Genomic DNA, 26,858 nt, shown 5'->3' with positions numbered 1-26,858 from the left:
ATAAACAATACACACTGCCTATCTCAACAAATAAATACTGTCAAATGTAACTGACCCAATCTTGCGGCAAATATAAAAAGGTTAACTTTTCCCTGTCTTTTCTACTTTCAATTTCACTCATACCAGATACATATTAATTTGCTCGAAAATTAAAAAAAGATGTTTCAGTATTGGAAAATAAAAATCCCTGCCTTCTGTTGTGAACTATTAGAAGAAATGTCAAAGAATGTAAACTCTATAAAGATACAACAACACTCACCAATCATCATGTTGTGATAGATATAAAAAGTTTGTGGCAGGAGAATTCTGACAGTGGTCTTGTGCAAGAAAACGTCAGAAGACTTCTGACAAAGGACAAGAAAGGGTTAAGCACTGTAACAATACATCCAGTTCAAACAAGGATATCATCTATAGGAATTCTTAGCATCAGCAACTGACCTGTAAGCAAACAGTGTGACAATGTCTTGTTTAGAAGTGTAACTAATATCACAGCCTTCTTAAAGTGGATGCATGGTTTAACACACAAAAACAAGTATCATGAAGGGATGACTGGATGATCCAATTTATTTTTGGATTCCTCTTTTAGCTCTAGGAAAACTTCTTGACTCTTAAATGCTCCCTATCACATTGTTGCATGTGTTGCAGCACTCTAGTCAAAGTTAATTTTGATTTTCTTCTCTGTAAACATTCTAACTAGTGTTTATAGCCTCTTGAAGTGGTCTGTATCAACAGGATATAAAAATCTCCATTGATGAATTCAAATTGCTACTGAACAAACTCCAATGGTAGAGGGCCGCAATCCTCCTAAGAGCTAAATTTGTAGCAGAAAAGAATGTCATGGCTGCCTCAATGCTGGACCAAGTAGAACAGTAACATACAGTGTTGAAACCATCTTGGCAAGGGTACAATAAAGGTCATTTTGAACTAAATTTTGGAGCTAAGGATCATAATTTAACTCCACACCCAGACAAATTGGTTTTCAGGGACTATAAAATTTGGTACACCTAACATTTCTACAGGCTGTTACAAAAAGTTCCCTCATTGGACTGCTTGATGCTGCTATATGGCAGCACTGGCTTATTGGTGATTCTGTCACAAGCAGTTAACATTTACAGGCAAGACAAGAACTTGCCACCCGGGTGCTACTTATCTAAATCAAACTATTCACACACAAAAGATACATCTGTAAACAAGACACTATTATACTAATGAGAAACCTGAGATGCATGTCTGTATGTCTGTCTATCTATTGCAGAAGATAATGGAAGGTGGTGATTATCAGAATATTGATAGTCAAGCCTCCCTTTATCAGTAGTGGTGTGAGGCCATAAACCAAGATTTAAGTCACTTCCTCCAGCCATCAACTTTTTCACTGATACAATTGGTGTAGCAATGACACCAATGACTTCCTAATCAGCCAATTTTAGAGACGATTGTGGGTACCTGCAGATGAAGTATAATGCAATTCTACCCATGGAACTGTAGAAGCTTTCTGAATCATACAATAATAATAATAAAACAATGGGGGCTGGCATGGCATGAAGTTAAAGGGTTTACTAATATATCCGACTTACAAACATCCACAGCAGTAATCTATCATACAGCAAAACTTATGGAATGAACTCAATATTTGCACACTGTAGAAATCTTCAGCCTCTAGAGAACGTTTTATAACTAGTCCTGCTTCTGTTCCTCGGTGACTGACACAATGCTGTGGTGGGCTGGCTTGCTACAGTTTCAGAAAATTTTCAAGGCAAAATGTCGGTATTGATGACTATTAGATCACAAAGCCGTGAAGAAATCCATGTTACAATTAATGGATTTGTGGCCACCAAAAGTAATTTTTAGTGACACTTTTCTCAGTATTGTCAAATGACTTTGAAATTGACTTGCAACCTGATCAATATTCCCACAGTCAACACATCCACCAATCAGAATGGGAAAGGCATATAGCTATCAAACGAAGACTTTGTGAAAGTGTGGATAATACAGTGTAAATTCTGCTTAACAGATAGTGTTCCACTTTCATTTCATCTACTGACAGAATAGAAGAATCTATGTTCACAACTTAAAAGCAATATGAAGAATTACAAGGGATGTTCAAGTCTGTGGTTTTCTGGGATGTGATGTCATGTATGGTAAAAGATGGTGGCTACATATTCCGCTGATACATTGGCAACCTTCTATCAGACCCTATGGTATTACTTTTCAGAATACTTCAGTCAGAATCTCAAATCTCACACAGTTTGAAGAAGTATTTTTAAGGAACGGTTCTTCCCAGGAAACAATATCAAACAGTATGCAAGTTCATTCGCCATTTCATAAGTCTAATGCACATTCTTATTATCACCACACAAAACTGTAGCAGTCCATAAAGATGAAGTCATTCACAGAAAAGTGACAGTTTGAATCATGGTTCATTGGCCTCACTTGAGGTTTGATATGGTTTTATAAAACTAATACAAAATATATATATGCAACATCTGCTGGTTATGTTCTAAGAAATATCCAATTCAGGGACCATCACTGGCTTATTGAGAATGGGAAACTCAAAAGAAACCATGACTATTTGTATTTACAATTAAAAATATTTAAATTGTTCAAAAACATACTTTGTGTGTGTGTGTGTGTGTTGGGGGGGGGCATGCATGCATGCACACAAATGCAAGCACCTTGGAGCACTGCTTAATTTGGTCTGGTCAAAAAAGCTACATAAAACTAATTCAAAGACTTCAAACTGAATGCTCAAACCTACAACGCTTCTGTACAGTCTGGCCAATAACCAAGACGTTTCAGTTTCTTTGTGGTTATTTTTCCATTCACTGAATAGGTATACATCCAGCAGCTGTCAAATTGTACCAGCGAGTTAACAGAGATTTCACTAAACTGTTACCTATAAATGGAGATACTTTTTGGTTAGCTCTGAAACTTCATGAAAATTCTTCAATTATGACTCTAACTACAATCAATAATGAAAGTGCCTAGATAAAACTTACTGGTAATTAAGCCAGTTCCTGAAATGTTAACTACAATATACTCTATTGCACACTCAGAAGAGTCAGATTAAATATAACAAAATAACGACACTCAGACACTGTGAGGTTGATTGCTACCTCAAAAGTTTCACCCCTTATTTGGTCTCTAATCATCAAACACTTCAATCGGATGCATATACAGGGCTCAACAAACTACTTATCTGCTTAACAATGATAAATGAATTCTTGAATTTATTCATTATTCTCTTCTACTTTCTTTTTTTATTTCTCCACAGAAGTCAAACAGTAAATGATATCTTATGTGGAGCAACTACAATGGCATCGGTGGTGGCCTGTGCTGGGTAAAAACACTTCAAGAGCAGAATTTTTACCTAAAAGGTGAATTCAGCCAATATTTGTTGACCCCTGTGAACATACACCATAATGTTGCCTCACATAATCATGATGCTGTTCATATTTGTATTTTTCCGTGCAGAACTTGTACACGTTTTGTAAACTCCAAATGTTTAGTAAGACATCCACCCTTACTTTCTGTCATGTTTTATGTATGCATCATGAAAATAATTCCCCATGCTAAAAGAACTCACATGTTTAAAGTGTTCTAATACTGCAATCAGAAGACAACCAGCTACATGCTATTTGTGGGACAGTCAGTAAATAGGTCACAATGGAAGTATAACAGCTGTAATGGACGTTATATATGTGTATCACTAGGTAGCAGCACAGTCCAGCTTCAAGATAGTTTAGGTAGCAAAGGGGCATGCGCAGGCTCAGAGACTGGTTTTGGTAGTCAAAATGGTGACCATGCTTGAGGAGTATGCTACTGACGAACACTGTTCTGTTGCATGTCTTTTGTGGGCAAAAGGGTTCAATGCAAAGACTATTCATACAGAAATGTTTTCTGTTTACAGTGGGAAGTGTTTGTCACATAAAGCAGTTCCACCTTGGTGGCAAATCTTTTGCTGATGACCAAGAGATGGAAATGGAAGTGCAGAAGTGGCAGAGCCTACAGTCAAAAGACTTCTATGCTGCAGGTTTCACTATGCCGGTAAAACGTTGGGACAGGTGTAGCAAAGTTGGTGGACATGTCGAGAAATAAATGTTTTTCCCAGGTTCAAATATCACATTTGATGTATTACACAGTACAGTCAATAATTTCATGGACTGGCCACATAGAGGGCACTCTCATGCACTACAATGGACAAGTGGAGCCACAAGATGGCGCTGTGTCCATGCGGTGTATTCTGAAAGAAAGTCACTGTTGTGAAGGGTAGCTGTCTGTGAGCAGTGGAAAACGAGAAGGTCGTAGTTTGAGCAACAGGAAAACGCCAAGTTCTGCCAAAAATTAGGCAAATCCACTAGCAAAATGTTTCACATGATCAAGCAAGTGTACAGTCAAAAAGACTTGGACCACAGAGCTGTGTTTAAGTGGCACAAACGTTTTGCACAGGGGACAGATAGTTTGGAAGTTGATGAGCATACTGGTTGGTCAAGAACAGTCAGAATTGAACTCAAGATCCAAGAAGTTGCAATGCTGGTGCATGTCAACTGCTCTCAAACGGTAGATGAAATTACAGCAGCAGCAGCAGCAGGGATTACCCATGGTACTTGCCACAAAATTCTGTGTGATGACCTGAACATGTCTCATGTTACCCAACACAGTGTTCCACACGTCCTGACACAAGACCAATGTGACAATTGTATGAGCATTTGCAGTGACCTGATTGATACTGATCACAAAGACGAGATGTTTCTGAACGGGATCATGACAGGAGACGAACATGGTGTTTTCTGTACAATCTGCAACTGAATCGACAATTGGCCACCTCAAAATAGCCATCATCTCCAAGAAATAAAAAACTGTGACAGGACAGGTCAAAAGGCAAGGTAATGCTTGAATTGTTTTTCAACTCTTCTAGAATTGTTCAAATGTAATTCATCCCAGAAGGAGCGACTGTAAACAAGCACCACTCCAAGGAGATCCTTCACCATTTACACAATTCAATTTGTCATTAAGCGTCCTGAGCTTTGGTACAGGAAGAACTGACTGTTGCTACATGACAATGTCCCTGCACATCGCTCTGTGCTTGTTCAAGAGGAGCTGCCAAAACAACAGGTCACTGTTCTGCCACACCCTGATCTTGCACTATGCAATTTCTTCTTCTTTCCCCACTTGAGAGAAAAGCTACAGTCATCAATTTCAGTCAGCCAAGGAGACTGTCACTGCCACAAGGGAAGCTGTACGGAACCTTCCTGCAAATATCTTTCAGCACTGTTTCCAGCAGCTATACCAACATTGGCAGACTTGCACAGCAGCCAACAAAGACAATTTTGAGGGATGATATGGATATGTTTACGCGTGAGTACCTTGTAACATGCTGCGACTGAATCACAGTGCACAAAATTATTGACTGTAGTAGTATATCAATTTGTGACTCATTTACTGACTCTCCCTCATAAATACCAACTCCATTAAGAAATGTTGCAATGAAATAAGTGGGAGAGTGAGTGAAGGTTTGTCCCACAGAGAGACAGCTGCATAAAGATTGCTTTCACTTGAACCTGTCATATATTATAATGCTAGCAATACTGTACATCTAACAATGTTATTAAATTACCGTTGGTAACTGGAAAATCAAGATTAAGTTCTCAGCTATAGCAGTGGTTTTTTTTTTCTTTACCATGATGTTCCATGTTGAGATTAACTATGGGGCCCCAGAGTCCTCTATGCACTGGGTACAGGGAGATTTATTTTGAAGGATAAAGTGGTGGAGCGAGAAGCTGAACAATCATCTTTACCTGGTAAAAACAGGTAAAGTTGTCCGTGTGTTTAATTAAGCACAATACCATGAAGATGTGTGGGAGAGTGGAAATATTGCTCCCTCATTCTTGAGCTTGGAACTAGATGGAGATGAGCAATCAGCTTCACAACTCAGCCACTTTAACCTCGAGGAAAGAGTCCCCAGTACCAATTTTATAGGAGGCTGGGTGGGCCCCACAACCAATCTGAAAACTATGGGGCACAGAAAAATCTCTTGCCCTTAAAGTAATGAAACCCAGGTCATCCAGCATGCAGCTATATTGACTGCACTATACTGGTTCCCACCTTCAACTAGTACAAATGTTAAGAATGCAAGGACATTCAGTCTTATGCTCCCATATGACTTCATGGCGTGGTTTTTCAGTAAAGGGACAGCTTCACAATTACATTTTATTAGATTTGTGTTTGCTAATCACAAATTTCACTCTTGTTAAGCCCAGCACCACTTCAGCGAAACTGCAAAGTGCGGATAGCAAAGCTCGACTGACACAGACTGGATTAGCTCTAATAATATCACTAACTGTCATCCACTAGCTTGTACATTATTTTAGTAAAATTTTTTAGAACAAGTACATAAAGTTGCATGAATTCTTCACTACTGTTAACAAGGGGGACTGTTTCTTCTTGTTTTTTTCTCAAGTAATTTATCCTGTCAATTCTTCTTTTCTAAACAAAACATATTGATTACATCACAGTGATATTAATACATATTAAACATAAATATCAGAATCAAACAGCTATATAAAATTTATAATTTATTAGCTTAATTGATTCCTGAATAAAATGCTGATATGCGGGACATAGATTTTTATACAGCTGAAGAGCAGTTAGGGAAGAAGTTGGTATTTGGCTTCGCTGGTTCTATTCTTTCTGATTTCACTAGAGTCACTGAGCATTTTAGCTACCCACCTGTTTCAGCCCCTTCTGCTATGAATATATATGAATAGAAATGTATGTGAAGCTATAAGCACAAATTTTAAAACAGCAGAAGACATTATCACATCTTCCTGAAAGATCAGTAAGTATGTGATGACTAATAGCTTTTGTTGCCTCTGTGACTATAAGAATTTTTGCCTTCAAAAGGCAAAATCATGTCTCTGATTTCAGTGATGGTGAATTTTGCGGTAATGGTGTGAAGGAGCTATAAAATATCATAATTTGGTTAATCTAATTGTTTGGTTTGTGATTCAAGGACTCAGTCTCCATTGATGACTCGGATTGTCCACGTTTGGGATGTGAATATGAGTCATTCAGGAAAGCTGGTGTATCTTGGCTGCCACTCGACTGCTGGTTGAGGAATGACAATCCTTCCGTAGCAGATGCCGGTAAGGGTTGTGTCAGAAGTGCCAATCTTGCACTATCATTACTTGTGAGAGAGACAGAACCCAGAAAATTAGTACACGTTGATGGGCTTTCTTCATTCTTAGGAGAATGAAAATCACCACTGTTAGCTATTTTATTGTGGATTTGAGTCTGAGAAGAGTTTATAAAACCTTGATTCTGTTTGTGGTTTTGAGATGCGTATGCTGCAGCTGCTACTTCCTTATCAACAGATGAACTGATGTAAATACCTCTGTCCTCGTTATTATTACTGAAGTTTCGACCTGCATGGTACAAATCTGGATGTGTAAGATCTTTATTCTTTGTATGAAGAGAGGATGGGGTAAGAAAATGATTCACTTTTTCTTCACTGGTGATTTGTGCTTGTGAGGCACTTGGAAAACTTCCAGTGGACTGAAAGAAATTCGGATTATGTTCTTCTTGCACACCTTTATTCTTTAAGAAAAAACCATCTTTCTCTTCATCACTCTGAAAATTTCGACCAGAAAGTTGACTCTCTTTATTCTTGGAATGTTGTGAAGTGCTTGATGAGCTCACGAAATTACTTTTATTATCTTCGCTGTTTGATGAAGATGTAATAATGCTCTGGAAAATATGTGGCATCTGAAACAGGTCTATATTGGGGTTATTATGTTTGCCTTTAATTGGGGTATGGGTATTTGGTTTGTCTTCATGACTTCTTACATGATGCAGGGCATTATTGAAACTTCTGTGATGGAACACTTCTGGCTGTGTAGGTGAATCCTTGCTCTTTCCTGCATTATGAGTTCCAGATTTTTCATCACGGCTAGACTGCGGTAATGATGCATGCAACATGGTTGCCCGTGAAACATGAAATATCTCAAGGTTTTGATGGTCTTTGCCCTTTGACACGCCCTCAGGATTTCTCTTGCGTTCTTCTTCCTCACCCACAGGATGGGGCCCCAGGAATACTTGAGGTGGTGGAGGATAGAATTCACCACCCTGTTTGGAACCTCCTTGAACCCCACCAGGACCCAGATTACCACACAGTAGTTCATGGAAGCTCATGAGGTGGCGCTTGAGATAGAGCTTGGTCTTGAATGGCTTGCTGCAGAGAGGACAAGCCACGGTTTGGGGGTTGTGGATCAGGCGAACGTGCTGACGGAGGTTCGACAGGTTACTGTACATGCGGTTGCAGATTGGGCAGGGGCGCGGGTCCAGCGAGTGCAGTTTGCGATGGTCCACTGTAACAAGTAACAAAGAATAACGCAATGCGTTTCTTTAACTGAATGGATTTAGAAGTTTGACACTATTCTTCTCTTTACTTCACTAAATATGAATTGTGCTCTAATTTTTTAGTTACTTTCCTTCCATTGTCAGTGGGATACGTTAAAACAGTTCTGCAACTTCAAGCCATATTCACAAGGTACCACTCAGCCTGAAAGCTAAGTTGCATGTGAATAAGGATATCACAAACTGTAATAACTGTGTACCACTACACAGGAAGACTGTGCACAGGAGATATTCAGTTCCTCTTCTTAAAATAAATTCTTGTCACAACATCCAGCTACAATTGCAGATACAGAGGCGCAGAAAACCATCAACTGATTGCATGCAACATACAACAGTCTGGCTTCTGCATACCACTATCCAAGAATAACGTTTTCCATAGATAATGAATATGTTCAGTGCTAGAAGAACTGGAAAATATCTGGTGCACAGACTTCCCATCCCAACATCTCCCTACCCACCCACTCAGACCACCGTTCACAAACTGCACCCCACCAGGACCCTGCCACCCTGTCTTCCATCTGCCAAACTTAAAATGAAGAATCTTACCTTGCCCAGAATCCAGACTTCCTGAAGGTTCTCCCAGGAAGCTCTGCCCTGAAGGTCCAGGTAGGATATCCATTCCCCCTCCTAAAATGCAAATACAATCACAGGAAAACAAATTAAAGAATTATAGAGATCATTCATATTTCACATAATTATATTCTGGAATTTCTCTCAAGGGATTGATTTTACATTTGCAACATTTCCTAAATAAGCAAAGCCTTCAGCAGGCTGATGAAGCAGCTAAAACAAGAAATCTCTATGTCAGAACAGGTGACACTCCACAATTTTGTTCATCTTTGTGTAGATGTATGAATCTGATTTCTTATAAATGATTATTTTCCCAAACCACTTCATAATAATTAATTTAACACATAATTAAGCTGAACAATTCAAACATCTAATAGCAAAATGCCACGCTCTTGTAACACCATTAATGAAAGAATACAGAAAACCAAACAAAGTAAATAACAGAGCATTTTCAATTAGTTACTTAAATTATCCACACTGCCTTCCTTATTGGAAGTGGCATTTCTTGAGGACAGACCTGTCTGATTGGGGTATCAGAAAGCTGTAGAATCTTCTGGAGATGCCATGGCGACTCCAAGGCAATTTCAAGGGTTTCAGAGATTGAAATCGCTGATCTCTTTGAGTCACTTCTCTTATAGGAATATGGGCAGCTGCTTTTGAGACATCTCTGGAGAGAATGCAAACCTTAAGACAAGATGATCCTATATTTAAGGAAGTTCAGGTCACTCATTTGCTTCATATGTATCATTTTGGCAGCCATGTCTCAATGACCAGTTTATACGTATGACCAAAGTACTGAATAGTAATAGCTTCTTTCATGTGTACAGAAGGTTGTAAGTCAAATACTCACACTTCAGGAGAGTCCTGTATGAACAACATCTCACCTCATTTCTTACGCATCTGTTTTTCTGTATGCTCTTACCTTCTTTCATCCCTTAAAGCATAACTGTGGGTACAGATATTTTGTTGTCTTTGTAGAGCCACATTAAAATTTCACCAGCACAGATACTTATGGAGGGTTCAATTAATACACATAAGACTCAAAGCCATTATCCTTTATTACCCATTTCATTACATACAAATATCTATAATATATTAGTGACTACTCTGAATGTACGAACACTGTACTCCTTTCCAGGGAGTCGTACTTTTCTGAGAGGGAAACCATGCCATACACAAAAATTCTGCTATTTTCTTTATTGTTAGGAAATTTAGGCTTTTGGTATCAAGAAGTCTATGCATTCATTGTAGCCTAATAATAATAATAATAATAATAATATAATAATAATAAATAAATCAAATGATGCATTTTTATTAAACTTTGTACATTACTAAGGGCCACTATGCCTCTTCTTTCTGAATTTCCAAAACTAAATAATAGCAATATGGCAGTTATGTGAATTAATGTAGGCACAATAGATCACTGTGGTCGTGGTGCAAGGGCCAAGAGGGCCCACCCCTTGTACATTCATTCATACCTGATGGCTGCATGTTGGCTAAAATATGCTGCACTAACACCATAAAACAGGTGAATGCAATGTAAGTGCAGAATAAACACACACATAACCATTTTAAATATGAAAATTTTACCATCTACGAGAACCTACTTTGCATGCCACTTACCATGTAATGCTGCTGCAAAAGAAGCATTAACATCAATAGAGTTTGAGTCTAGCCCCAGGAAAGCTGCTGCACCCGCCTTGCTGTCCCCATCACTGGTGTAGTCTGGAAGCTCCAGCTTTGGCTGCACATGCAAACAATACATTAATTATGGATAGCATGAAATTAAGTTAAATAAATCAGGCATGTGCAAGTCTCAAACTTTTTTGAGATGAATCAGGGAGGGGAAAAAAGGTCTTCATCTTGATTTGAATGTTCATTCTCCAGTCTCGAGCTTTGAGAATTTTCTGTTGACTACTTTTGCTTTACATGTATGAGTCTGATATCAAAATTGTTGAATATTCTCTTTTAAGAACTACAGAACTATCCATCGTGAATTTAAGGGATAAATAAATGCATGCACTTATTCACATGGACACATCTAACACAAATCAGTTATTTCTATTCCATTCTATGCTTTTTTATGTTCTAATTGCATAATTTGTGCTATAATGCCATGAGAGTAGCAAGTGAGAGAGATAGAAGTATGTTTCAAGGTTAGAAACCACAGACTACTGCCAAATTGCCCAAAGGACAAAGTGAGGAAAGAAACATAGTACTTCACTGATTTACATCATGAAATTCAGCACTAACACAAATGTCCCTCACCAAAAGTTGGATATCATACTAAGGAAAGAGACAGCAATGTGAAAGGGAATATTATGTCAAAAAAAAAAGTACAATTTGTACTTTACAAATGTGGTGATTTAAACATGCAGAATAAACAATAGTGAAGCAACAAGAAAATACAGTCTCTCCTGAGGCAAACATCTGAAGGTAGAAACAAGAGAACCAGGAAATTATGCCAAGTATTATATGTTGTCCCAAACATCTGATAATGAAACAATATGGCTGACTGCAGTGTTAACAGAGTTCACAGACAACATAAAACAACCACCATATCTAATTCTGAACTGAAACCTATGATTTAGGCATAGCTGCTTATGGAACTAACAATCTTCTGTAAAACTAAGAAATGAACGACTAAATTAACTGATAAGGACTGGTTACTAGTGGTCTGTAACCAAGAATAATATTCAGAAAGAAGGAATATTTGTGCTGGATATTCTAAAATTATGTTTAATATTGGATACCAGATTCTGTGATTCATGCAGTGAATACTGACTTTGTGGTCATAACTGAGGGATGAACACAACTAGACATTCCAGTGAACAACATTTTTTAGATCTGAAACTTTATTCCAAATGGCTCTTAGCAGAGGACCATGCTCTGACAGCAGTTGGAAAACAAAGAAGCCCAGTGTAGAACTGCCATGACAATGGATCAAGACAGCATGCCAGCAGATCTCTCCAGATGTGAGAGTCAAAGGACATATTATAAAAAGTGCCTTATGCCTAAATAAAGTGGCAGCGAGGATGAGGAAGATGGGAATGTTGTCAGTGAACATGAGACGTGACAGGAATGCTGAATAAAGGCTGGTGAGGCAGAATAAAGGCTAGAGACTTCAAGAAGGAAACTAATGCAATGTCATGCGCAATATGTTTTCTATTTTTTTTTTACATGTTTGTAGTAAGAGAATGAAATTAATTAATGACATTACTTCTCTTATGTGCACGCATTTCCTAATGTGTGGTCTTATTACATTTGGAATCATCTGTAATTTAGCTAAATACAACAGCAAACTGATATAGTTGGTTGAGGGGCTATGCTACAAGCTGGAAGGTCGCGGGTTCAAGTCCCGATGAGGTCATTGGATTTTTTCAATTGACCTAATCCTTCCAGCCTTACTATGGCCCTGGGATCGACTCAGCCTCTAACAGAAATGAGTACCAGGAATTAATTAAATAAGTTTCCTGGGGAGTAAAGCGTGGCCGGCGCATAAGGCTGACAACCTTACAGCCATCTTTGAGCCGACTGTCTAGATAATGTGGGACCCTCAACATCTCACAACCCTATGGGGCTTCATGGCCTTTTACAGGGATGGCATTACTTTTTTTTTTTGCAACAGCAGACTGAAAGAGTGACTGCAGTTATAAATTATTATAGTGACAACAATGATTACTAGAGAAAACTGTTGTTCTTGTCTTGGTTCTCAAAATGTTTCCATTTCTCATTTTGATCTCTTCTCAAACTGAAAATGTCCTTCTTGAACATGCCTAAAATAAACATACTATGCCATGGCATGTATTTGTACAAAGTGGTGAGTCAGTATGCTAAATATGCAGCAAAATACATAGACATGGAAATGTTTAAAAACCTTGAGCAGTTGCATCTCTTAACACCAGTCAGTCTGCTTTCTATCACAGACCTATCATAAGTTTCAGAATACCCTCCTATATCACATGTTAGAGTGCAGCTGACCTCTACAATGTCTGCTGGATTGTCTTTTGTTACAGCCTCCAGTTCCTGTCTAAGGTCAGAATGGGATGATGATGTCGAAGTCTGGGTGCGCTGATGTAAGGCATCACCACTATCCTGCTGTAGGCACTGTCGCTTGGCTGGGTTTGGTGATGACCCATCACCAGGACTCAGGCTTAAAGCATCCTCATCCTCATCAATGCCCACACACTCTGGAGATGATGCAATATCCTCTGCAGCTGAACTGGAGTCAAGGCCAGCTGATGCTGTTACATCTGATGGAACACTTGACTGCTGCTGCTGATGATGATGGAGCTGTTGCTACAACATGGGCATACCTTAGTTCATGAACATTATGATCAGGGATGAACAAAATTTTAAAAATCTGGTAGACAGATGTACATATTGTTCACCCAAAAAAAAAAAACATAGACCAACATTTTTTGGTTTCTGCTCACTGAGCTGTTGAATTTGTCACAACTGAAAACAATGGATGTGCGGTCACCAACCCCTGTAATAACTTACTTTGATATGAGCCTGCTTATGCCTCTGTGGAGCTTCTGTCAGTCCTCTGATCTGCAGAGATTCTGCTGTTCGTAGGAAGGCTGTCAGCTGTGCTTGTGCGACATTAACTTCACCTGCGTACATGAACTCAACCAATGCACGCAGATGATGAAATGCCACATCTCGTAGGAACAAGATTGGATGCTTACATGGATTGCTCTGAAAAAAGAATCCAGCAACATATTACTACATGAGAATTCTGAACTATCTATCAGCACTACGTAGCCCTGATACTGAGTGTGTCATTGCGGGACATGTGGTAGCACAGTTGGTTTAAACACTGTTACAAACTGGAACGTCACAGGTCTGAACCCTGATGAGGTCAGTGACTTTTTCAATTGATCTAATCCTTCCAACTGCATTATGGCACTGGTGTCATCTCAGCCTCTAACAGAAATGAGCACCAGGAATCTTTCTGGGGCTAAAGGGCGGCTAGTGCATAAGGTTGACAACCTCGTTGCCATCCGTGAGTCAACTATCTAGAAAATGTGGGAGCCTGAACGTCTCACAACCCCATGGGCCTCCAGAGCCTGTTACAGAGATAGCTTTTTCTTTACTGACAGTGTCATTAAATATCCTACTGAACTGTGTAACTCGATTCTTTCTTGCCAATGTCACCCTTACTCAGCTGGTCAGGAAACTCATCACTCTTATGGAACTCAATAGTTCAATATCATTCTCAAAAGAGCCTGTGATCACATTTTATATTTAGTTACTTGAACCCAGTTCACACCCTCACATCTTATTCCTGTTATAGGACCCTTCCATCTATGACTAGGTCTTGCAAGTGATCTTCTTATGAAGTTTTCCAGCCAGATACTTCATTGCATTCATCATACCCTTCATGCATACTACATTTCCCACCCATCTCAATGTCGTTGATACAGGGGATGGACAAAAATATGGAAACACCCAACAAAAAACACATCACCATGACTAATATGGTGTAGGACAACCTCTGGCTTGCAGAACTGCTTGCAGTCTCCTTGGAATGGATAAATAGAGGTCCTGTATGATTTGCAAGGGAATCTTGTACCATTCTTCCTGAAAAACATGGTAAGTTCTGTTATCAATGATGGAGGTGGATAGTGTGCACGCAGATTGCTCTCCAAAACAGACCACAAAGGCTCAATAATATTGATATGTGGCGATTGTGGGGGCCATGGCAGATGTGACACTTCATCTTCGTGCTCAGAAAACCAGTCCTGGACGATGTGAGCTGTGTGAACACAGGCACTGTTGTCTTGGTAAACGACATCACCATTGGGGAAGAAAATTTGCACCTTGGAATGGACCTGGTTGCCCAAAATGTTCACACAGTTGTTGGCAGTGACGAGACCTTGCAGGGTAATGATGGGTCTGACAGAATACCACAATATGGCTGCCCGTACCATGATCGAACCCCCGCCATGTTTCACTCTTGGCAGCAGTCTGGGTCGTAAGCTAGGGATGGCGTTCTCCAGACGTAAATTTGGCCAGAAGTCGGAAACAGTGTGAAGGTGGACTCATCCGACCAAATGATCATCTTCCATTGCTCCACAGTCCAGGTTTTATGACTTTGGCACCACACTCTCCTCTTAGTGGCATTTTGATCACTGATGAGTGACTTTGGAATTGCAGCTCGTCCAGAAATACCCTGCTTGTGGAGTTCCCTTCATACTGTTTTGGTGCTGACAGGGTTTGTGAGCATGACATTCAGTTCAGCAGTCACTTTTGCAGCTGTAGTCTTCTTATTTTTCATCACAATCTTATGCAATGTTCGTCTGTCTCGATCACTCAACACACATTTCCGTCCACACTGGTGTTTATCGGATGTCATTTCTTCAGTCCTCCTGTATGCGGTCATAATCTTGGATACTGTGCCTCGCGATACACCAAAAACCTCGGCTACCTTGGTTACGGAAGCACCCACCATATTGGCCCCAACAATTTGTCCCCATTCGAATTCTGTTAGCTCTGACGTGATGCACAAAAAACTGCACAGAACACTGTCTCGACAACAAATGAAGCTTGCAACATATTGCGGAGGTTGTACAGGGAGTGGTGTTGGGCAGATACGACAGCATGACCTACAAACGTCGCTAAAATAAACACTTCAATTCAGGCATGCACTTCACGAGGTGTTTCCATATTTTTGTCCATCCCTTGTATAATCACCCTAATAGTGCTGATGAGTACAAATTATGAAGCCCATCCTTCAAATTTTTCTCAGACCTCTTGTTACCTCTACCTTCTTCTCAAACATCCTCAATTTACATTTCTTTCTAAGAGAGACAAAATTTCATTCTCATATCGAACATACAAAGGAAACAAATTCAAGATTATATAATCTTCCGGGATGCACTGCTATGTAGTTTGGTAACTAAGTTCCCCCAGAATGCTGCTATAAGGCCATAATCTTAATATTAATTAGTATGAAAATCTCAAACAAATTCAACAATTCCATTTTGACTGTCTGTTTAGAGGGTATGGATTTACAGGATGATGCATATGTCCCTGCCGCAAACTTGAGATAACTCCTGAATGGTCTGACTTATATTCACAAAACTCATTTATAACTGATCTTAACTGCATTCATTTCTGGTTGTATTTCTTTTTATTTATCCTACCACAATAATATCCTTCATCACTTATCTTGCAAACACATTTTGATCTCTGACATCATCTTCAGTGCTTACTCATATACATACTTATTCATGATGATGGTGATTCAGAATGGCTACAGATCTTTGAACAAAACAAGGACCACTGAATGTGACATATGATAATATATTTCTTAAAAGTTGCAACCTCTGTTATGGTCGTTACTGTATCCAAATGCAATGAACAACATGGCCAGCAGGTGAAACAATTCTGTTTCATGATCACCAAAGCTAGACTATGTAACACCAAATACGATGGGGTACCCAAAAGAAACCAAACTAATTTTTTTGTGGACAGAGCTTTTGTAGTAGCGCGTTTTGCCGCTATGAGCGCATAGAGCTAACATTCCTGAGTCGATAAGCCCACTACCGTTGCTTCAGAAGGTAAGGACTAGTTTCGGCAGAGTTTACAGTGACAACTGTTTTGTGTGATCGTCGTTTTTGCAATGGCTGATTTTCGTGAACAGCGTGCGGTGGTGAAATTCTGCTTTTTGCTCGGGAAAAGTGGAACAGAAACTCTTGAAATGTTAAAAACGGCATACAAGGACGATGCTATGGGGAAAACTCAAGTGTTTGAGTGGTTTTCCCTTTTCAAAAATGGTGAAATGTCAACTGATGACAAACCTCGTTCTGGTCGTCCTTCCACGGCCCGAACACATGAAAATGTTGAAAAAATTCGTGAAATCATCAAGGAAGATCGACAACGGACCATTGAAGAAATTGTGGAGCTGTCGGGAGTGACTTGGAGCTCAGTTCAGCGAATTTTGACAGAAGATTTGGGAATGAAAAGGGTGGCTGCGAAATTCGTGCCACGACTGCTGACTGCTGAACAAAAACAAGGTCACGTGCTGTGCTTTGAAAGAAGAGTCCCGAAATGACCAAAACTTTTTTTGTTTCCTCGAATGAAAAGAGACATGAAAGGAAAGCGTTTTGCTGTTGTTGCTGAGGTGAAGGAAAAAACGACAGAGGCGCTGTCAAGTATCTCAAAAGATGAATTTAGACAATGTTTTGAAAAATGGAATAAAAGACTAGACAAGTGTATTAGTGTAAGTGGGGAGTACTTTGAAGGGGATTGAAGGTTTGTGCTTAAAATTTGAATAAATAAGTTTAAAAAAAAATACGTTCAGTTTCTTTTGGGTACCCCCTCGTATATATACACAATACAGTCTTGTAAATGCAACACTTTGTAGATCATCAGTTAAACATCATATACCTCATGTTTCATATATATTACATGTTTTGGCCATATGGGGTTATCATGAGGTATATATAAATCCTTCAATTGTTACACTGTATTGTAATACTGTACCTCATTGTATGTAAGAAATGAAAGTCTACAGCTTTTCTTTTCCTAAAAGCTAACTGGATCCCTTTTAAAATAATTTTAAAATGATCCACTACATGTTTTTTCTATATTCTTTCTTGGTTCCATTTGTTATGGTGCATTATTGTTGGCAGTGATGTGTAATATTCCTTGGAGGCTCTTTTGGGGGGGAGGGGTTTTATAGACTGTGGTGGCTAGTGTGTGTGAACTAAAATATTATGTAGAACTTAATATGACAAGAGCTTATAAATGTCTGTAAACTTTCTATGAAATACATTTTGTACCAACACAAAAGACAACTTAATATTCACAGCTATGAGATCCTCAGGTCTCACAACAGACTTACTTCAAGGTTACACGAAAGTAACATGACTTTGATTCAAAGTATAACATCAAATGCCTGTTGTGTCCCTTAAAAATACACATCAGTTTGAGAGTAAATAAATACTGTAAACCGTAACATAGCAACTGAAGATATAACAAACTCTTTCCGCTGTGGGTATGTCATTTCATACGCTGCAAATTATTAACATGCCTGCATGTTCTTGCTTACAAGTTTATTTACCAATGGTATCTGTAGTTCACACAATTTGGGGTGCAGTGGCACAATAAATACTGAATACGAAATTAATAAGGTTGTGGAAAGAAGTGGTCATGGACTAACACAGCTATATGTTCTATACGGAACATTTCCATATTTCGGAAAATAAGTGCCAATGGGATTATGCTTTGAAAAGGTTTGGACTCCAACCATTCTTATGTCAGGTCCATACAATCATCACTGTACAAAAGTACGAATTCTTTCACAAGTCATTCTGTCATATAACTCTATTTATACCAGACATAGTCACTACATATGTTTGATTTCTGATTTTAATGTTGATATCTATCAGGAATAAGGTCCTCTGAGACATGATGCCGTACAGTACGGAAGTTAAGCGCCAGCGTATTGGAGGAACCTGGTCTTCCACTATGAAGATGCAGGCAGCAGGTTCCTCCAGGACATTTGTACTTATCTCCCACACTATATGCTGCCACAGCTCAGAGGACCGTAATCTTGATGCATCCTGGATGTTGTATTTGATGAAGACGGACAAAGAAAAGTAGGGTTTATATATGGTTGAATGAGTTAAATGAATAGTTATTATGGTTCGTGCAACAGATGAAGTACACATATACTCTTACAACAGGTGCCACATCTTAAATTCCATTTTATTGGACCCATCATACCAATATCAATTGAAGCCACTAACTTACAATTTTTACTGAGACACCATTACATACTTTGAAGAGTTCTTTGAAGTATGGACTGCAAGCAGAGAGAACAACTTTATGCGCTTTCAATCTCTGGCCATCACAAGCCAAAGTGACATCGACAAAGTCTTCTTCATCCCTTAGGGCTTCAAATTGGGATGTTATGTTTGCTTGGAAGTTATTCCATCGCAGGCAGAACTGTTGTTCTTCATTCATATTTTCTGACTGATGAGCTACAAAACAGCAGCATTAAGTAAAGGATATAAGGAAACACAATTACTGATGCGAAAGTTTTTTATTAACAAATATCATGTAAAGCAAAGAATCCGGCGTTCTGCAATGCAGCCGAAATGAAGTGTCTGGGAAATTCTGAATTGTGTAGTTAATTCTAATATGTAAGGTACTGAAATTTCGGAATGAGAAACAAATAAGAATGCTCGAAAACACACGCACACACCTTTCTTCTTCCTGACTCAAAACACCTTTTAGGAAAATGCGATTAAAATAGCATTATCGTACTCATGTAAGAGAAAATTATGTGCAGTCTTTGATAGTTTGAGTTACAAGTGTAATTAATTGACGGCTTTCACACGAATAACGAGCTTTATGAAATTGTAAAACACTACAACAAATAACGATAACCCACTCAGTTATTATTGACGTATTGTAAAATGCTGCCACCTAGTGGAAGAATTTATGTTTTCATTCGTAGCCTTCTATACCGTTCTATACCGTTCAATACTACATGTCAGGAGTCAGACGAAAGTTTAATTTTTCAGTTTAAATTTCCAGCCACTGCATACTTGCAAACTGCAAATTACTATGACAACTTTATGGATACAGCAGTTTTTGTACTCACATGCAGTTATGGACGTTTACAGTCTTTCTTGAGTGCAAAGTTGTAGCTGAATATCGTACAGTTCATCCAACCCTAATCATTTTATAGTTTCTGAACAACCCATAAACTTGCATGACCAGAAGAAGCCTGTGGTATTATGTCATTTTCTAATGTGTTCGTGCGGAGTTTGGTTAATCTCGCGTGTTGAAAAGATAGTGATATTTTTGTGTAACAGAAATGCCACATAAATAGGTACGATTTACCACATGTTTTTACGGAAGCGTTGAATACATATGTTTCAGTAGCCGTGAATTTGAAGAAAGTATTTAGGTTATAATTTTAGTTCGTTTACCCAGCTGATCGTTTTTGCCGTTTATGGTAAAAAATGCAAACATTATTTTTTATTGTATGTGTTCAGTTCTAAACGAAGTTTAATATGAACGTAAAGAAATGTGTTCTAAGCGTAAAAGAAAACACTTTAATTGATAAACGTTCTTCACATATTAATGCAGGCCATAAATAAATATAAGGCGTGTTTTTATCAATTTCAGTAATCTGAACGAACTGTAACAGCACATGCGGCTGTTGTAAGCGGAAATCAAATCGTTCTCGTCTTTATCATAAGGTAAGATGGATTATGAGTAAATTTCTAGAACAGACCCTTTTGTAAAGTTGTTTGCACGGAACTTATTATATTTTGTGAAGTACACGTGTGTCATTGACACTTGAAATGTGAACTGTACACGAATGGCCAGAAATTGATATTTGTTGCAACCTTTCACAGTCAAAATGTGCCAGAGCCCCATCCAACATCTTTCACAACGTCAGTATACTGGGGGGGCAGACAGAATGTTGATGTCACGTACCATCAGAAGGGCTAAGAAGCATACTAACAAACACTTTGTACAGGGTATTAAATCCACATGTAAAGTGTCTGATTCACGTTACTCGTTAACTCAGTATAATTAAATCCAGTCACCTGTAGATGGAAGTGATAGGTTACACCAACAATATAGTGCAGAATTCTTCACCACCAAGGACGTATGATGTGTAGTCATCATGAATTTGCAATGTGTGATGTGTTTTGTATCCAGCCCTATGGGGAGGTGATTGGATCCATGAAGTGAAAATAAATATAAATGTAAATGTAACAGTCAGGTACCTCGATCAGTGGTGTTGGGGCTATGGACACAACAATAGATTTTATTAAAATCATAACCAGTCCAGTTCATTGCTGTTTTGATGGACCCAATGTTATACATAACAATGGGATATTTTTCTACTTATTTGCAGTCTATTTAATGACACTGTCAGTAACTCAGTTTGTATAGCATTAAATGATCCAGTGGCACTGAATACTTAATTGGAAAGAATGTGTATGCTACAAGCCAGAAGGTCGCAGGTTCAAGTCCCGATGAGGTCATTGGATTTTTTTCAGTTGACCTAAACCTTCCAGCCGCAGTAGGACCTGGGGTTTAGTCAGCCTCTAACAGAAATGAGTACCAGGAATTAATTAAATAATTTTCCTGGGGAGTAAAGCGCGGCCGGTGCGTAGGGCTGACAACCGTACCACCATCTTTGATCCAATTTTCTAGACAATGTGGGACCCTCAACGTCTCACAATCCTATGGGCCTTCACGGAGTACGGGGATAGCTTTACTTTATGTGTAAGAAAGAAGCCATGGCCTGATTTAAGATACTATCCTGGCATTCGCCTGGAAAGACTAAAGTATGTTATGAAACATCTCAGTCAAGACAGTTAGTGTCCTGGACACAAGAATTGAACCAGACACCTTTCGAATAAAGTCAGAATCATGCCTGCATTAGCCACCTTGCTTGGTCTTACAAGAAATTGCATTGCAAACTTAAGAGAGTATTTGAGGATTCAAACCGGAAGTAAAGAGGCAGGAAGTATGTATTCATTCTTTTCTTCCCACTGAGTAGGTGTACAAGTATTTCTGTCCATATGTGTTATGGTTTGAGCCTGCACTCTACCTGATATGAGCTCAGAGTGTTATCTGTGGTACTGATAGTGTTGAGATAAGTTTTGTATCAGTTATACCAGCTAATCGTGAGCTATCATTTATGAGCATTAACATTTAGAATTTGGAAAGTGTGAAACCAACAATACAAAAAGGATAGCATTTTTTAAAACAATACTCTGTAATCAGTTGAAATCAGATTATTGTTATGTGTAGTGTTCTATGAAATTGATGAAATTATAGATCCGAATAATTAATGGGTATATCATTTTATTAATTTTTGGTAGAAACATGCAACTGTACAATAGTTTTTAACTACATTGTGCTTGTGTAACTATTTGTGAATCAAATTGTCACTTAAATTTTCACATACTTTGAACAAATTAATAAATTCAGGTGAGCGTACACATTGTGATTAGTATGATAGGTGCTCGACTTTTATCTCGCAGCAGAAGTCTGCCAAAATTGGTGGACAGGCGTGATGTAGGAGTGGAAGAAGGAAAGAATGGGTCAAAGTTTGTTGTCAGATCATCATCTGGTTCTCAGGCTTGTAGCCATGTCAGACGGATATCTTTGGTGAGTGTCTGTTTCATAATGGCGATTTATAGTGAATGGATTTCTGGGTAAAAAGAAAATAGTTTTGCAGGTCTTTAAGCACCAAGTTATTACAATTATTTCATGTAAGTGCTGAGCACAAATGATATTTTAAATTTCAGAAATTTACTGTGAAGCAGTCAGGCAATTCATATGGCTCAACTTAAAGTAAAAACTGTCTACTCAAGTGTTTCCAAGGAACACTGCACAAGATTCTAGTATTTTGCGAGGAAAAAAAAAATGTTTTGGTGTCCATAGATGAACAACCAATTTAGTGGAAAGAAGTTTGCAAATGTTATGGGGGTTCTGAAAAATCAAGTGTTATCAGAGGAATAATTTAATCTGCCAGGAAATGTCTGCAGTGAATCAGAAAACAATGGCATGTGTTTTCAATGAAGCTGTGGTGTGAAATCTGGTAATGTGTTGTTGGTAGTTACTGCTGCCACATCCTGCATGAAAGAAGCAGCAGAAGGACTTCCAGTGGGCTACCTTAAACTGATACATGTTTAGCACATGCTTTACCCAAGATCTGTGAAACAATTCATATACTTTATCCAAATTCAGAAAAGTTAAAGAATAGTTGGGAAGGAAATCTTTGTGAAATCACAAACTGGAATAGAGACATTTTTTAAAACAAAACTGCAGACACCCCACTACCTCCAACTTCAATTAGTACTCAATGGGGAATGTAGATGGATATCATTGTGGATTGTACAGAAGAAAACTCTAAAATCTTTTATCCTCTAGTAAGTGAATTTGACAGGAATGATGCTCCCTGTGTTGGTATAATGCAAGAAGTATTTAAAAACACTAATGAAGTGAAGATACTAAAAACTTGCTTGGCCTACATATGCAAATTTCAGTTTTCCGTCACAGTCTATAACAAAGTCAGAAATGAACATAAATTTGTTGTCAGAAACAGTAAAAGAAATCAGTGACACGCAAGGTCAAGTGGGCAAAATCAATGGCCTAGAAGAAGGTTCAGTAAAACAAAACTATATTTACGTTTCATTCAGAATAGAGGGTTATAGTCATGTGTGAGATTTCATGTATAGTGGACAGGGAAGACCTGAAAGACTTGAATTTTAGTGTTACTTTATATTACAAGTGTGCAAGACTGGCATTATATGGTGTCAACTGTACAGTTTCTCAATACAAATCACTCTTACATGATAGCTGACACAGATTTACAGAAGTCAACTTAAAGATAACTGTTCGTGGTTACTTGCAGCACTGCCTCACTTTCTGTTTGATGAACTGGTGACTTTTTGGGAGTACTTCGAGTAATCATTGGTGCTCTTAAAAATGGTTTAAACTTTTTATAGCATACTTTTTACATTTTGAAAGCCTAACTCCAGTAGTGCAGTAGTTCCACACACTTTCTTATGCCTGCCGTGCTGACATTACTAATTGTATAAACTTAGGTTGTACGGGGTTGGGGTGGTGTCTTAATTGTATTCTGCTCATACCAAGTTTCATGAAAATCAGTCAGTTGTGTCAGCAGTTGGAAGGGACAGAGAGAGAGAGAGCGCACGCGCATGGTGATCTGACAAGTTTTGCATGTCAACCATGCTTTGTACAATGACCTGTTTGAGAAGATTGGAAAAATTAGAGTCTAGTGTTATATAAATTTGCAATTGTGTTTGACTGATATCAGTCAAAAAGTCTTGTTTACTTTTCATATACCAAATTGTATCCATATCTGTTGATAGTTTTGAAGATAATGAAACATGGATACATTGGTGATACCTCTGTATTATGTGATTATACTACACACTTTACACTAACAATTTATAAAATAAGTGAAGTGATTTGTATATCAGTATGACTAACTGTAGGTTGTGTTAGTGACTCTGCATGTACATTGTAATATTTACTTTCATTTTTCACACCCAGCTTGTTCAGTGAGTATGATGAAATGGGTTTCTGTCCTGCATCAGAAATTACTACGGATCACTTCAGAGTTGTGTAATAACACACAGAATGACAAGATTTCCATAATCTTTGCTTTTCTCATTGAAATTAGTTTGTGGAATACCCATGTTTGTTGTGTCAGAATAAATACCAAAGCCTTAGTAGTAATCTAGCTGCACCAGTCATTTGTTTGTTTTGAGGTCATTAAACATTCTTTAACATAACTCAATCCCAGGCATCTTGTCATGGAGGCCTGGGTTCATTTCCACAGTAGTTCACACAAGATTTGTGGTTGGCAGAGTTGCAACGAGCAGGTTTACCTTTACTGGTTATCATTCCATCAGTGCTCTGTGCCCATCTATCAGCCATATTTTGTACAATAGGCCTATCTGAGGCCACCATACCGAAGGATTTTATCTCACACCACAGTAACTAAAATTAAATAGGCATTCTTTAAAGAATGACGTGAATACATACATCATTGGGGGGTATTATCAATATGTTATGAAATTTTTGTTGAAAACTGACGTTAAACTATACTCATAGAATTATACTTTCAGGCCCTGCTGCTCAGTCAGGGCTGTCAGTTAATGTGATAAATAAATTTGTATACTGTGTTATTGATGTTAAAAAGGAAAGGTTGAAAAATTTAATAAGATGCAAAATATTCTATATATTGATTTTATAGGACATGTTTCTGAAGAATGTGGTAAAATGTGCACATATATTTCTAGCACATGGTTCCAGCACAGTGTTTTATATAATGAAAATGAGAACGACTAGAAATTGTCCATACTGTGATCTTCTGGGACATGACACTATGTAGTCTTATAGATGGTCACTGGTAGTTTGGAGGAACATGCTACCTCTATTTTGTCCCTGAAGATAAGAGACTATGATATCGTAACTCAGAAGACCAGAATCTACAAATAAGGAATATTAGCTGGATTTAGACACTTGCCAACAAAGAAAATCTGTAATTGAACCCTGTAACTAAGAGAGAGAATGAACACAAGTCTTCCCAAACCATCTGCTAGCAATTTCCTCCAATCTGCATGATTTTCTCTTTTCTCACAAACTGTCATTTTTATTCCACCTTTCATTCTGTCTACAGATTCAGTCTGTCTCTGTTCTTGGTTATTAGTACTGACAAAAGGGCTGTATGCAGTGGACAGGGTGGGGGGGAGAGTGACCAACTTGAATCCTCACCACCCATATGCATTTCTTCTCTAACCTGAGTGTAGAATGGAGATGAGCTCTCTGGAATGGAAGAAATTTTGTAATGTGGAGAATGTTTATGATCAGTTAGTCTGTAATCATTTTGATTTGATGATAACCATTTCCACATTGTTATCAGTGAGAACACTTATTTATTGTTATATTAAAAAATATCAAGTATATCAAACTTTCTGCAAAAGAGAGTCTAGTTTATTATGAATCGAAGAAGCATAAGTCATGGTTTGATGAAAGATGCTCAAAATTATTAGACCAAAGGAAACACACCAGATTGCAGTGGTTACAGGATCCAAGGGAAATAAATGGGGATAATCTGAACAATATCAGACGTGAAACCAGCAGGAATTTCAGGAATGAAAAGAGGGAATATCTGAAAGGCAAAATTGATGAACTTGCAACAGACAGTAAGAACAAGAACATTAGAGACCTGTATGGAGGAATAAATGACTTTAACAGGGGTTACCAACCTAGAAGTAACTTAATGAAGGATGAGAATGGTGATCTGCTTGCAGATCCCCACATTTTGAATAGGCGGTAGAACTACTTCTCTCAGTTATTGAATGTATGTAGGGTCAGTGATGTTACGGCAGACAGAAATCCATACAGCGCAGCCGTTAATACCTGATCCCAGCCCTTTTGAGGTTGAAAGTGCTATTGCAAAATTGAAACGATATAAATCGCCAGGTAGTGATCAAATGCCAGCAGAACTTGTTCAAACAGGAGGCAAAATATTATGTTCTAAGATCCATAAGCTAATTCTATTAGGCATAAGGAGAAATTGACTGATCATTGGAAGGAGTCTATTATTGTACCAGTTCACAGAAGAGTGATAAAACTGACTGCAGTAATTATCAGGGGATATCATTTCTATCAATGTCATACAAAATGTTATCCCATATTCTTTCTCAAGGTTAAATCTATACATAGATGTAGTTATTGAGGATCGTCAATGTAGGTTTTTCATGTAACAGATCAGCTACTGATCGGATCTTTTGAATTTGTCAGATACTGGAGAAAAAATGGGAGTACAATGAGACAGTACATCAGTTATTCATTGACTTCAAGAAAGCCTGCAATTCAGTTAGGAGGGAAGTATTGTACAATATTCTGATAGAGTTTGGGATACCAATGAAACGAGTTAGGTTGATTACAGTGTGTTTAAACGGAATGTATAGTAAAGTCCGTGTTGGTAAACATTTGTCTGATAAATTTCCTATCCAGAATGGTCTAAAACAAGGAGATGCTTTATCGCCACTCCTTTTTCAACTTTGCTTTAGAATATGCCATTAGGAAGGTCCAGGCAAACCAGGTGAGACTGAAATTAAATGGGACATGTCAACTGTTCGTCTGTGCTGATGATGTGAATCTACTGGGTGATGATATAGATACCATAAAGAAAAACACACAAACTTTAATTGATGCTAGTAAGGAAGGACATATGAGCTGTTGGTCTATGCTGATGATGTGAATCTACTGGGTGCTAATAGAGATACCATAATGAAAAACACAAACTTTAACTGATGCAAGTAAGGAGGTTCGTCTAGATGTAA

At 38.3% G+C, this 26,858-nt stretch overlaps 2 protein-coding genes and 1 long non-coding RNA gene across 6 annotated transcripts in view; 2 read left to right on the top strand and 1 right to left on the bottom strand.

Moving 5' to 3' along the window:
* The window catches only part of LOC117282678, a 167,150-nt gene extending 160,573 nt beyond the window's left edge, over window positions 1-6,577 (top strand). Inside the window, exon 3 of the long non-coding RNA XR_004513514.1 lies at window positions 3,908-6,577. This is a non-coding gene — a long non-coding RNA (uncharacterized LOC117282678). The remainder of the gene's footprint in view (window positions 1-3,907) is intronic.
* The window catches only part of LOC111869125 (protein bric-a-brac 1), a 79,146-nt gene extending 59,735 nt beyond the window's left edge, over window positions 1-19,411 (bottom strand). For 3 of the 4 annotated variants that reach the window (XM_023860355.2, XM_023860357.2, XM_023860356.2), the window contains exons 1-6: window positions 19,202-19,411; window positions 18,775-18,977; window positions 13,486-13,683; window positions 12,964-13,281; window positions 10,606-10,726; window positions 8,959-9,039 (exon numbers count right to left, since the gene is read on the bottom strand). In XM_023860355.2, coding sequence (XP_023716123.1) covers window positions 8,959-9,039; window positions 10,606-10,726; window positions 12,964-13,281; window positions 13,486-13,683; window positions 18,775-18,960 — 904 coding nt within the window. In that variant the 5' untranslated portion in view covers window positions 18,961-18,977; window positions 19,202-19,411. Of the gene's footprint in view, window positions 1-6,668; window positions 8,364-8,958; window positions 9,040-10,605; window positions 10,727-12,963; window positions 13,282-13,485; window positions 13,684-18,774; window positions 18,978-19,201 lie in introns of those variants that run through there. The other variant, XM_023860353.2, reaches the window with a different exon arrangement.
* Window positions 19,412-20,141: 730 nt separating this feature from the next.
* Window positions 20,142-26,858, top strand: part of LOC111869151 (trafficking kinesin-binding protein milt) — a 179,145-nt gene continuing 172,428 nt past the window's right edge. Inside the window, exon 1 of the mRNA XM_023860406.1 lies at window positions 20,142-20,207. The gene's annotated coding sequence lies outside the window, so the exon portion shown is untranslated. The remainder of the gene's footprint in view (window positions 20,208-26,858) is intronic.

Source organism: Cryptotermes secundus, unplaced genomic scaffold (assembly GCF_002891405.2).
Source record: "Cryptotermes secundus unplaced genomic scaffold, Csec_1.0 scaffold618, whole genome shotgun sequence".
NCBI classification, from domain to species: Eukaryota; Metazoa; Arthropoda; class Insecta; order Blattodea; family Kalotermitidae; genus Cryptotermes; species Cryptotermes secundus.
The sequence above is the reverse complement of the archived record's forward strand: the minus strand, read 5'-3'. Positions and strand labels throughout refer to the sequence as shown.